The sequence below is a fragment of the Oncorhynchus mykiss genome, chromosome 5 (genome assembly GCF_057628025.1).
Source record: "Oncorhynchus mykiss isolate SJ-2025 chromosome 5, ASM5762802v1, whole genome shotgun sequence".
In the NCBI taxonomy this organism is placed as follows: Eukaryota; Metazoa; Chordata; class Actinopteri; order Salmoniformes; family Salmonidae; genus Oncorhynchus; species Oncorhynchus mykiss.
The window spans coordinates 88,138,420-88,152,555 of NC_143026.1; the positions used below are offsets into that span (position 1 = coordinate 88,138,420).

At 41.0% G+C, this 14,136-nt stretch overlaps 1 protein-coding gene across 2 annotated transcripts; it reads left to right on the plus strand.

Moving 5' to 3' along the window:
* Nucleotides 1-151: 151 nt before the first annotated feature.
* Nucleotides 152-14,022, plus strand: itgb3bp (integrin subunit beta 3 binding protein). Of its 2 annotated transcripts, none has more exons than XM_090236214.1 (9): nt 152-274; nt 531-567; nt 754-841; nt 1,368-1,437; nt 3,823-3,901; nt 4,132-4,219; nt 5,429-5,485; nt 12,277-12,334; nt 12,563-14,022. In XM_090236214.1, the coding sequence occupies exons 1-8, from the start codon at nt 270-272 to the stop codon at nt 12,330-12,332; spliced, it is 480 nt and encodes a 159-aa protein (XP_090092340.1). In that variant the 5' UTR covers nt 152-269; the 3' UTR covers nt 12,333-12,334; nt 12,563-14,022. The 2 variants fall into 2 exon arrangements, with proteins under 2 accessions (XP_090092340.1, XP_021460300.3); XM_021604625.3 differs by having other exon boundaries at nt 174-274; nt 751-841.
* The last annotated feature ends 114 nt before the right edge of the window (nt 14,023-14,136 follow it).

A 14,136-nucleotide genomic window follows, 5' to 3' on the forward strand; every position in this document is an offset into this window, starting at 1 on the left:
ATATTTTCACTTATAATTTAAATAAAACAATAATTTAAAACATATATTTAAAAATAGGTATATTTAATGATAAATATTTGTTTTAATCAATACTATATGCGAATACTTTGATATTAAAGATAAGAGATGTAATTATGACCGGCAGATAAGAATTTCGTGTTGCTCATGTTTCCGGAGGACTCAAATTCTCTTGCAAACGCTGTACGCGCCAAATTTGTTACCATTGGACTGGGCCTTTCAGAAGTTGTTTGTCAACTATCAACAACAAAATGCCGTAAGTATCTTACTATCTATTCCTTTGTGTTAGATAACTACACATTTATCAACATTATTAATCATACAATGTAATAACTGTGCAAATTAAAGTTTGATTTGGAAGTAGTTGTTCTCGATAAACTAGCAAGCTCGCTACAGTAGCTAACGTTGTCTAAACAAGCCAGTCTGGGGGGTACTAATTAAGCTAACAGTACTATAGTTTCTAATACACACTTTCTTTCATATTTCTAAATTATCTTCACTGTCTTTCACAGAGTCAAAAGAACACTCCGAATGGAGGACAATGACAACGTGAGTTAATGTAGAATACATCAGTGATTGTCATAAGGAATTTGAGCCTAATTTACTGTATTGCTGAATTGAACTGGCAATTTGTGTGTGAGTTCTGTTCTGCATCGTAACGTTAGTGCTAATAAGCATAACCAGGATAAAATTTAATGGGTAAATGTATTATTTGTATGTCTATGCACAAAGCAGACACCAGCCAAGAGACCTGCACCAAACAGGAACTACTCCCCATTGACTGGTACCTACCAGATGACTCCAAGTGCAGCTCCCCAAGCTGGTACAGTAAGGTTCCACATCATGACAAAGAAATGACCTCAGAAAATCAACAAACCAAAACAAAAAATATTTGTCACATACACAGTTTACAGCCAGTATAAAAGGTGCAGTGAAATGCTTGTTAGCTCCCTCAACAATGCAGTACATTGTGCAATACCAACAATAAAAGAGTAACACGTAAAAGAAGAGGTAGTATGCAGGAGCAATAAGGCACTGGGGGTGGTATATGGCCAATATACCATGGCTAAGGGCTGTTCTTAGGCATGATGCAATGAGGGCACTTACTGCTATAATAAACTGGTTACCAACATAATTGGAGCAGTAAAAATAAATGTTGTCATACCTGTGGTATATGGTCTGATATACCACAGCTGTCAGCCAATCAGCATTCGGGGCTCGATTCACCTAGTTTATAAATGGTAATAATTGATAGTATTTAAATGTATAGCTTGTTCAACATCTATATAAAATGTTAATGAATTTGCATATTTTCGCAATTTCCATTGCGACATTTTGTACTTCAACAGGTAAAGCCAAAGCCAGTGGGAAAACTGCTAATTCCGATAAACCACAGGTGCCACAGACGGAAGTGGAAATGTGAGTACTGTAAATATCACGATGTCTCCATGTACACAACAGCAATACTGCTAAGCTAGCTATATATATATATATATATATATATATATATATATATATATATATATATATATATATATATATATATATATATATATATATATATATATATATATATATACTGAACAAAAATATAAACGCAACATGCAACAATTTCAAAGATTTTACTGAGTTACAGTTCATATAAGGAAATCAGTCAATTTAAATAAAATCATTAGGCCATAATCTATGGCTTCACAATACTGGGAACACAGATATGCATCTGTTGGTCACAGATGCCTTTTAACCTCTCTGGGATATGTGGGACGGTAGTGTCCCACCTCGCCAACAGCCAGTGAAAGTGCAGGGTGCCAAATTCAAAACAACAAAAATCTCATAATTAAAATTCCTCAAGCATACAAGTATTTTACACCATTTTAAAGATAAAATTCTAGTTAATCCAGCCACAGTGTCTGATAAAAAAAATATTTAAAAAAATGCTTCACAGCGAAAGCACCACAAACGATAATGTTAGGTCACCACCAACTCACAGAAACACGGCCATTTTTCCGGCCAAAGAGAAGTCACAAAAAGCACAAATAGAGGTAAAATGAATCACTAACCTTTGATGATCTTCATCAGATGACACTCATAGGACTTCATGTTACACAATACATGTATGTTTTGTTCGATAAAGTGCATATTTATATAAAAAAAATCTCATTTTACATTGCCGCTTTACGTTCAGTAGTTTTAAAACATGCGGTGATTGTGCAGAGAGCCACATCTATTTACAGAAATACTCCATTATGAATTTGATGAAAATACAACGGTTATACGTGGAATTAGAGATATACTTCTCCTTAATGCAACCGCTGTGTCAGATATAAAAAATAAAAAAAAATGCAATAATCTGAGTCTAGCGTTCAGACAACAAACCAGTAAAAAAAGATATCCGCCATATTGGGTGGTCGACATTAGTCAGAAATAGCATTATAAATATTAACTTACCTTTGATCTTCATCAGAATGCACTCCCAGGAATCGCAGTTCCACAATAAATGTTTGATAATGTCCATTTATGTCCAAATAGCTTCTTTTGTTACGGCGTTGGGTAAATAAATCCAAAAGCTCGTTCAGGTCCAGCCGAACGTCGGATGAAAAGTTCAAAATGCTCCGTTACAGCCTGAAGAAACTTGTCAAATTAAGTATAGATTCAATCTTTAGGATGTTTTTATCATAAATGTTCAATAATGTTCCAACCGAAGAATTCCTATGTCTGTAGAAAAGCAATGGAACGAGAGCTAACTCTCTCGTGACCGCGCCTCAGAGCCTGTGGCAATCTGCCAGACACCCGACTCATTCCTCTCTCATTCGGTCCCACTTCACAGTAGAATCAACATAACCAATAAGCAACATAACCAATATCCCACTGTATCTACAATAGGGACTGAGTTACAAAAAACTACAAGCCTCAAATTTCCCACTTCCTGGTTGGATTTTTCTCAGATTTTCGCCTGCAATATGAGATCTGTTATACTCACAGACATCATTAAAACAGTTTTAAAAACGTCAGAGTGTTTTCTATCCAAGGATACTAATAATATGCATCTATGAGCATCTGGGACAGAGTATCAGGCAGTTTACTCTGGGCACCTTATTCATCCAAGCTACTCAATACTGCCCACCTGTCACCAAGAAGTTAAAGGGAGGGACGTGGATCAGAAAACCAGTCAGTATCTGGTGTGACCACCGTTTGTCTCATGCAGCGTGACACATTTCTGGAACTGGAACATGCTGTCGCGTAAGAGAGGAGCATTTATATATTTTTTTAGTATGGAGAATTTCTGGGATCTTTTATTTCAGCTCCTGAAACATGGTACCATGGTATATAATAACATCCTGTTTGTTGAAGATGTCTCCTTTTTATTAAGAAGGGGGATATATTTCAATTGCCACACTTGGCTGATGGTCATTATGACAAATCATAATTTAATGACAGGAGACATGCAACAAAGTGGATTCATCATTGGCCGAATTATCAGTGATTTACATAGCACTAAAAATAGTTGGATAAGAGTACTTTAAGACGAGGGCAATTTCCTTCCCCAAACCATACCCATTCTGAGTCTGTTCTATCCATCAAGACAAGCATTAGTTTTGAATTTTATAGTGCAGTCATTTAAGAGGGATCTATTTAAATGTTACCATTCAAGTATGGTCATGACGTATTTGATAGACTAGACGTGCTGTCATTATGGGATATTATGAGAGTTTTAACTATAGCAGTTGTATAATCCTATATCTCTAACCTATGATTTGAATGTATTTAACACTTCATTTGGACATTTTAATTCATTTGGACCAGACTACATGCCATCAGCTCTAAACTGGAAACATCAGTTGGAGCATTTGTCAAGGCAAGGCAAGAGATGAAGAAAATAGTGGTGAGTAAAAAATGTTTTGTCAAATTTCCCTATCGATGAAAAAATACATTTAGTGCTTCCATCATAGCTCCAGTTTGAGTTACAGTATATGATAGCCTTAACCTTGATTTTTCCTCTGGCATTCTCAGGTCATTGCATGCACTGTAGGGACAGTTTATATTTGATGTTAAGGAGCTGCTCACCCTTTAAATATCAATCTGAGAAAAGTGATGTATTGTTTTTGGCATCAGGCTGCAGAGGGCAGCAGTGAGCTGAAGAGTTTCTTTTCTAGAGGCTCTGCTGACCTGAAGACCGAACTGAGGAGGCACAGAGAACTTGGTCAGTGGGGTTTTAACCACTTAGTATAACCATACAGTATATGGTATGATGGCAAGGGCCATTCAATAAGCTATTGTGCAGGTGTAGGCAATTAGATTAAGCAGCAAGACGATTTTTGTCGAAGCAGATGGTCAGGGGGCCGGAACATAATTATACTGAACAAAAATATAAACGCAATGTGTAAAGTGTTGGTTTCATGAGCTGAAATAAAAGATCCCAGAAATGTTCCAAGTGCGCTAATTTTTCTCAAATTGTGCACAAATTTGTTTACATCCTTGTTAGTGAGCATTTATCCTTTGCCAAGATAATCCATCCACCTGACAGGTGTGGCATATCAAGAAGCTGATTAAACAGCATCATCATTACACAGGTCCACCTTGTGCTGGGGACAATAAAAGGCAACTCTAAAATGTGCAGTTTTGTCACAACACAATGCCACAGTTGTATCAAGTATTGAGGAAGCGTGCAATTAGCATACCAGAGCCGTTTCCACAGAATGTAATGTTAATTTCTCTACCATAAGCCGCCTCCAACGTTGTTTTAGAGAATTTATCAGTACGTCCAACTGGCCTCACAAATGCAAGACCATGTGTGACCATGCCCGCCCAGAACCGCTACATTTGGCTTCTTCCCTGCGGGATCGTCTGAGACCAGCCACCCGAACAGCTGATGAAACTGGGGAGTAATTATTTCTGTAATAAAGCGCTTTTGTGGGGGAAAACTAATTCTGATTGTCTGCGCTTTGCTCCCCAGTGGGTGTGCCTAGCTCCCAAGTTTGTTGGGCCCATGCCCACCCAGATTTACTAAATTAAACTCATTTTGAGCTGGTGATTTTACTGTCTTTTTTTTTTTACCCCAAAATTGAAATCTCGACCAATTTATTATTTTTACTAAAACTTTTTTTTGGGGGGGGGGCCAAACAAAAATCACTTGCAGGCCGGTTTTGGCCCGCTGGCCACCTGTTGCCAACCCCTGCTATAGTGGAACTAAGTTAAGTAATACACTGAAAAAGCAACAGTCCCTAGAATTTATGTGACAAATGTTAGTTTGGTTTGTAAACTAGATTTAGTTAGTTACTAATGAATAGTTAGTTGGGCCAGGGGTTACTTAGAGCAAATAAATTGTTGTCAGATATTTTGTTTGTTACTTTCTATTTGTCAGTGTGCTTGTTGTCCAAAAAATGTTATGAGATTTGGAACATATTTTCAGCATCCAAAGCAGAGTCCAGCCTTGGCGTGAATGGTGCTGGCCAGAGCCGTTTGCAAGGTATGTGCTACTCTAATTATGTAATAACATTTTAAAGTGTTTAGGATAAACAATACTTTAGTTGGTATGTGTGGTAGACACTTGTAAACTCAGAAGAAGAAAAAAAAACGTCCTCACTGTCAACTGTGTTTATTATCAGCCAATTTAACGTGTGTAAATATTTGTATAAACAATAAGATTCAACAAGTGAGAAATAAACTGAACAAGTTCCACAGACAGGTGACTAACAGAAATTAAATAATGTGTCCCTGAACAAAGAGGGGATCAAAATGAAAAGTAACAGTCGGTATCTAGTGTGGCCACCAGCTGCATTAAGTTCTGTAGTGCATCTCCTCCTCCTCACCAGATTTGCCAGTTCTTGCTGTGAGATGTTACCCCACTCTTCCACCAAGGCACCTGCAAGTTCCCGGACATTTCTGGGGGGAATGGCCCTAGACCTCCAATCCAACTGGTCCCAGACGTGCTCAATGGGATTGAGATCTGGGCTCTTCGATGGCCATGGCAGAACGCTGACATTCCTGTCTTGCAGGAAATCACGCACAGAACGAGCAGTATGGCTGGTGGCATTGTCATGCTGGAGAGTAATTTCAGTATGAGCCTGCAGGAAGGGTACCACATGAGGGAGGAGGATGTCTTCCCTGTAACGCACAGCGTTGAGATTGCCTGCAATGACAACAAGCTCAGTCCAATGATGCTGTGACACACCGCCCCAGACCATGATGGACTCTCCACCTCCAAATCGTTCCCGCTCCAGAGTACAGGCCTCGACGTAATGCTCATTCCTTCGACGATAAACGCGAATCCGACCATCACCCCTGGTGAGACAAAACCGCAACTCATCAGTGAAGAGCACTTTGCCAGTCCTGTCTGGCCCAGCGACAGTGGGTTTGTGTCCATAGGCGATGTTGGTGCCGGTGATGTCTGGTGAAGACCTGCCTTACAACAGGCCTACAAGCCCTTAGTCCAGCCTCTCTCAGCCTATTGCAGACAGTCTGAGCACTGATGGAGGGATTGTGCATTCCTGGTGTAACTCAGGCAGTTGTTGTTGCCATCCTGTCCCTGTCCTGCAGGTGTGATGTACTGATCCTGTGCAGGTGTTACACGTGATCTGCCGATGCGAGGACGGACAGCTGATCGTCCTGTCTCCCTGTAGCGCTGTCTTAGGTGTCTCAGTACGGACATTGCAATTTATTGACCTGGCCACATCTGCAGTCCTCATGCCTCCTTGCAGCATGCCTAAGGCACGTTCACACAGATGAGCAGTGACCCTGGGTATCTTTCTTTTGGTGTTTTTCAGTCTCAGTAGAAAGGCCTCTCTAGTGTCCTAAGTTTTCATAACTGTGACCTTAATTGCCTACCGTCTGTAAACTGTTAGTGTCTTAACGACCGTTCCACAGGTGCATGTTCATCAATTGTTTATGGTTCATTGAGCAAGCATGGGAACCTGTGTTTAAACCCTTTACAATGAAGATCTTTGAAGTTATTTGGATTTTTACTAATTAACTTTGAAAGACAGGGTCCTGAAAAGGATGTTTCTTTTTATGCTGAGTTTAGCTTTTAAATAACTTTTTTATGATATCATGTGCTCTGAGGAAGGTCAATAGGGCCAAAACATTAGCAGCATCTAAAATGAAAAGTGTATCAGTGCGCGGGCTCCTCTCCTTTTGACCAATCCTATAACACCATAAAACTAATAGTTGCGTTTTCTTGTCCATACATTCAGATGAGATATTTCCTGCATTGAATTGGGTTATAATTAGATTATCATAAGTTATTATTATGGTGACTTTTCTCTAGTATTCCTTAAAGGGAATATCTCTACAGTTCAAACAACTACAAAGCAATCACCCAGCCAGTGTTTTGGTAAATAGCTGAGGGATGGGGCTAGAGAAATGTAACCACTGAAATTTACAGAGCAATTGATGCAAGGACTGACCATCCATGAAATCAAAATGATAGTATTACCCATGTTTTTAGGCATGTTTTGTTTACAAACGAAGGAGTAAAACAAGCTTGTATTTTGAGTTCTGGTGGGATATGAACTAAGCTCACGAGGCATTCATAAGTTATATTCAATCAATGGGTATATGGATGTAGCAGTCACATATTTACCCTTTTTTAAATGAAGGGATAGTAAGAAAACAACATGTTTTGTTTATATGAGCTGGTTGACATGGGTGTGATGGGTTTGAATGCAGTCACATGGACAGGCTTGGGGCTACTAGGCTTTGATCTGATCTACTACTGGGGCTATTTATCACCATTTATCCACTATTCATTCAATGTGTTTGTCTGTCTCCATTTTCCAATAGAAAAACTATCATCTTTGGAGAAAAACAACATTTTGTTTTCCCAACACAAACACAATTTCCCAGGCAGAGAATTAATTTGATTATTTCAGGCACACATTATGCCTCCAGCAAAGCTATACTTGTGATCCAATCACATAATGGTGATTTGTGGGAAATGAATAGGGGGATTGTCAGGGAAGTCGGGCTTGTTTTCTGATAAGGTCGTCGAAAATTGTTTTAATTAGTTACAGTGAAGAAGCGTAACATATGTGTTGCCTTGTGGCCCCACACCAGAGGAACGTCACATTTTCTATCACATGGTGGAGCGTGAAATTTATCGGTTGTGCATAAACCCCCTTACAACAACTAAGTTTGCATCGTCAAACTAGATAGCTAGGGGAAGATAATAGCTCCTCTGTTGCCTTGAGACACATTTTTAAAGTAAACAAGCTTTTTATTCAAGACAGTGGACAAGGCGAGCGGAGCGCTGGCCCATATCTGTGCTGTGGAGGGAGCGTGAAATCCAGACCGATGATGGTGATCGTGTCATGGCTCTGCTTCCCAGTGTAAAACGTTTTAGACTCGCTGGCTGTGGCATTCAGGCCCTGCATTCATGTATGGAAAGGTGTAAGATGCTCTGAAAAGTGTAACTGCTTTGTCAGGGTGACTGCGTTCTTCTCAACCTGCATTACATTTATAGTTCATTTTATTTATTTAGCAGTTCTGACTTCAGTTCTGACCATTAGGCTAGATTTAAGAGTGCACTCACTCAATTGCTTTAAAGTGTAACAGTCCTGTCGAATATGGTAACTGCCGTGACAGATTGTTTATGTAAGCCTGCATCCTCGAGGCTAGTATAAGTTTGTGTTTCACGGGGTGATGGGTAAAATATAGTATTTTACAACGGTAGTAGATAAGAATGTAAATCTGACCTAATATCAGGCCTTCCCGAGGAGGTCACCAGAATGATTGATTGATAGATTTGATAAGTTCTCTCTTCTAATTAACTGTCAGCTTTTTGTGTAGTCAGTTAGTCCACAATGAATGCAGTGTCATACAAATCCGATTTGGTGATTGGATTATTCTGCCTGCACTCTCCAGGAAAAGCTGATAGGCTGCCGTAAAACAAACAAACAGTTGTAGTTAAGGGGAAAAATGCTCAATTTGGGTCAAAACAATGCAGTTCAAAGACACTCTGTTAACTAATTCACAGAACTACGGGTCATATTCTGTGGCTGGAAAAGTAGAAAACGCCTGCTGAGTTGTGTGAGCTAAGCTTCCTGTTTTCAGTGTCGACACTCCAGTGTTCCAGAGAGCGCCTGGTAAAAGGGAAAGCCCTAGGCGTCCTCCTCTGCTTTGTGACTAGAGCATGACTCAACACGGGGGGCCCCACAAGGATGCATCCTAATGCCCCTTCTGTACTCCCTGGCCTCACACAGTTCCAACTCCATTATCAAGTTCGCTGCCGACATGACCGTAGTAGGCCTGATTACCAACATCGACAAGACGACCTACAGAGAGGAGGTAGGCACTATGACGGCGCAGTACCAGATAAACAACCTCAACATCAGCAAAACAAAGGAGCTGATTGAGGACTTCAGGAGGAACCAGGCTGGCCACGACCCAATCCTCATCAACGGGGCCGCCGCGGAGACGGTCAAAAACATAAAGTTCCTCCGTGTACACATCTTCAAAGAGCTGAAATGGGCAAACCACATGGACACCATGGTGAAGAAGGAACAGCGATTCTTCAACCTCAGGAGGCTGAAGAAATTCTGCCTATCCCCGAGGGCTCTCCCAGTGTTATTTTCTACATTGTTGAATAATAGTGAAGACATCAAAAGTATGAAATAACACATATGGAATCATGTAGTAAAAAGTATTAAACAAATCAATTTAAAAAATATATAAATATATATATTTGACTTTCTTCAAATAGCAGCCTAGTGACAGCTTTGCACATTCTTGGCATTCTCTCAACCAGCTTCACCTGAAATGCTTTTCCAACAGTCTTGAAGGAGTTCCCACATATGCTGAGCACTTGTTGGCTGCTTTTTCTTCACTCTGCGGTCCAACTCCTTCCAATCCATCTCAATTGAGTTGGGGTCGGGTGATTGTGGAGGCCAGGTCATCTGATGCAGCACTCCATCACTCTCCTTCTTGGTCAACTAGCCTTTATACCGCCTGGAGGTGTGTTGGGTCATTGTCCTGTTGAAAAACAAATGATAGTCCCACTAAGCGCAAACCAGATGGAATGGCATATCGTTGCACAATGCTGCGGTAGCCATGCTGGTTAAGTGTGCCTTGAATTCTAAAGAACTCACCAACAGTGTCACCAGCAAAGCACCATCACGCCTCCTCCATGCTTCATGGTGGGAACCACACATGCTGAGATCATCCGTTCTACTCTGTATATTACAAAGACAGTGGTTGGAACCAAAAATCGCAAATTTGGATTCATCAGACCAAAGGACAGATTTTCACCGGTCTAATGTCCATTGTTCGTGTTTCTTGTCCCAAGCAAGTCTCTTGTTATTATTGGTGTCCTTTAGTAGGGGTTTCTTTGCAGCAATTCAACCATGAAGGCCTGATTCACGCAGTCTCCTCTGAACAGTTGAAGTTGTCTGTTACTTGCATTTATTTGGGCTGCAATTTCTGAGGCTGGTAACTCGAAAGAATGTGTCCTCCTGCAACAAAGGTAACTCTGGGTCTTCCTTTCCTGTGGCTGTCCTCATGAGAGCAAGTTTCGCATTGAGGAAAGAAATTCCACAAATGAACTTTTAACAAGACACGTGTTAATTGAAATGCATTCCAGGTGACTACCTTGTGAAGCTGGTTGAGAGAATGCCAAGAGTGTGCAAAGGGTAGCTACTTTGAAGAATATAAAATGTATTTTGATTTGTTTTTTTGGTTACTACATGATTCCATGATATGTGTTATTTCATAGTTTGTCTTCACTATTTTTCTACAATGTAAAAAATAAAAACCCTTGAATGAGAAGGTTTCTAAACTATTGACTGGTACTGTATTTGTATTCTTGTTTCATTCACTTCTTTTTGACCTGCACTGCTCGGAGCTTGAGAATTTCACTGTACCCTGCATTTACATCTCGACCCTGTGCATGTGACTAAACTCACCTCATTGTTACCTGCGCCGTGTTGAGAACACCAGCTCTTAGATCTGGGCTTTGAGACTGACGCTGTCTCAGGGGCCAAGCAACGCCTCAAACAGCGTAGCTCAGTACAGCGCCAGGCCACACACTGCCAAGACAGTGGAGTCAATTGACAATAATATTTGAACTTTGACATTATAACCTCTGAACCCGCTCCCTTTCTCTTCTTTCTTCTACGTGCCTGCTGTGGTGTTGCGCAGCACTTACGGACATTATTTAAGTTTAGCAAAAGTTTCGGTAAGCATTCTGGAGAAGTCACTTTTTGTGAGCAATCAGGGTTCAGGCAGACATAAATCCACAGGGTTGTCCAGGCATTACAAATACCCCAGTAGGGAGGACTCCTGCCTGTATGTGCTGATGACTACAGAATTGTAAAGCGAAGGCCATAATAATTCTGAGGCAAGTTTCCCTCAGCAGAAGGTATTGATTATTTGTGTGTGGTGAGAGATTTGGAAAATTCAATTAAAGGAGTTGTGCAAAGGATTCGTAAATTCTCCCTCCGACCTGTACAGAGACATTTGTTATGATCTAAATCAATGTTGCACTTCACAATATATTTTCTTAGAAGCATAAAAATAAATAACATGTAAACAGATCTGCTTACTACAGAATTACATTTTATTTTCTCAAAAGCATTTAGTCATGGGCAACCCACTGACACGCGCACATCTTCTGGGCAGTAACAGATTTTTATTGCCATTTTTCCATAAGAAAATCCTATGTAATGTGAATTTTGAGGTGGGAAAAAAGGGGGAGAAAGGGGACTGCTCAGCAGTATAAAAATTGATCAGGCCATAGATGGGTCCATGTTGGGGAAGATTTGTATGTCAGCACGGCAGTAATGGGGTGTATTAAAGACAGGATTTCTTAAATGTAATCAAAGCGCTGGGGTGGTTTTCCAGGGCTAAGGCCCAGGCCTCACCACGATCTAACACATCAATCCTCTCATCAGACACATGGCACCTGCTTGGGAGGAGTGTTATGCTTTTTGATTAAACACACAGCTGTAATTAAAGAGCAGTGATATAAATTATATTACAGACTATTTTGGTGACAACTGAAGCCGGGCTGCACTGGTGCAGCCTCAGACTACGCATTCCTTCAGATGTGATTTCAGTCGTTTGGATTTTGTCCTCTAGTGAAAAATTATTTTCAAAAATTCCACCTCTGGTGATATTATCTTTTAATCAATTAGGCAAGTATTTAGTAACATCTGTATTTCACTTGTAAATCAAACCACTTAAGCCTACAGATTTACCTGTTTGTGAATGGCAGTGCTCTGAGAGAAGTTAATACTGTATTCTCTAAATTATTCATTTTCTCCACAGGCGTTGTCCAGACTGGCAGCTCCTCTGATTTCCTGAAATCCATAATGGCCTTATAAAGGTACAACGACTCAGATGGAGCCTATAGCTTTGTCTTTATGAATCGAGTTTAAAGATCCATTATACTGTAACACATTGTTCAATTGTCATCACACGTTACTTGTTTGTTTCCTCCTAGTAGAGCTACATGAGTCATTATGTCTTCCTATTGAGTCTGGTGATATTGCATTACTGTGTAACAGACAGCAGGGTTGCACTCATGGTTTCCCCTCTGACGTCCCCCTTGTAGGTTTCTGCTTAGGGAGCCCCTCAACTCAACTCTCAACAGACCGACGGCAAATGGAATAGCAGCTCTGCCTTCTCTCACGTGGTGGTGTACATGTTTCCTCTTCGGAGACGGCTGGGTGATGAATATAGAATCTAAGCTGTCATTTGTGAGGCAGAGTGATGTCTCGGAGGCTGCCTGTCAGTCATTGGGGGGAATGTGTCAAAGTAAAATGCCTTAGACATCAGACAGGTTTACGCCGAACCCTCACCGCTGACAAATGTTGACTCTACAATAACTGCCGCTATACAGTGCTGAGAAAATGTTCTTTCAGTGAGCGAACGCCCTCGTCCCATTAGACCTGATGCTATATGAAATCCACCCCCACCATGTCCTCTAGCTACCTTGAAAGGTGAAGGAAACTGGAATATAGGCTCTGAGAGGCTAGTGCACACACACACACTTCATTCTTTGGCTCTTTATTTGGCTGTGCCAGGGAAAGCAGAGGGCCTCTTACAGCCTGAGACCTAAGCAACAGCTGGTGTGCACAGACACATTTCCTATTTCTGCCCAAGGTAGATCATGTAACTCTCACTCTATCAGCCTTGGAGGCCGTGTGAAGGACAAAGCGAGCACATCCATAAACAAAACTAATGTTTTCATACGGGCCCTCTGGAGGTAAAAGAGGGGACCCTTGGCGGTCTTACACCCGCCACCTCTCCCGCTACTTCAACCCACCTTCTCCACCTTGCCTTCTACCCCCATCACCTTAGACCTCTACCGCACTAACCCTTTCCTCCTAGAGGGTCCCACTCTCCCTGGGTCTCACCCCCCCTCCCCCCCCAGCGCTCCACTCTTCATTTGACTGTGGTGCATGAAGCAGGTGCGGCAATGATGTTACCTGTGACTCATCCTCCCTGTCCCAACTGACACATACATGTTAAAACTGGAGCATCGGTACATTGCTGCAAGCAACCCATCTGTTTAGATGCACAGTAGTCATTTTAAAGCCACAGGCCCCTGGTTGTCCCACCCTTCGTATTATAGGATGCAGGGCCAGCGGCTGCAGATATACAGTGTAGCAGCGGCCCTCAGTGACCCGATAACATTTATAGTAGTAATGGATTTTTTTAATGGCTGTCATTAACTCACAGGCAGAGAGGGGAAAGATTGCTTGTACTGTTTTTTTTTTCCTGTGGTATTTCAGCTTTATGACATTATGTTCAGATATGTCATCTTCCATCATCCTTGTTTGAGGGCCTGTCTGACCTGCCACTACTTTTTTGTGTTGAAATGCATAGCCCTTTTGAGCTTTGTGGACTCCTTGTTTTCCAATTGGCTCATTCATCCCCCCTCCTCTCCCCTGTAACTATTCCCCAGGTTGTTGCTGTACATGAGAATGTGTTGAGTCAACTTACCTGGTAAAATAAAATTGTCTAGGTGTTGTAATGAATTTTTCAGCTAAATTAAATGGTTGGAAGACATGGTTTGGCTCATTATTGTCTGGCTACAACATACCGCAACACTGTTACAACCAGTGATTGAGCTAGCTTGGAGAAGATGGACACCGAGGATTTTATTGAAACTGCTTTTGACAG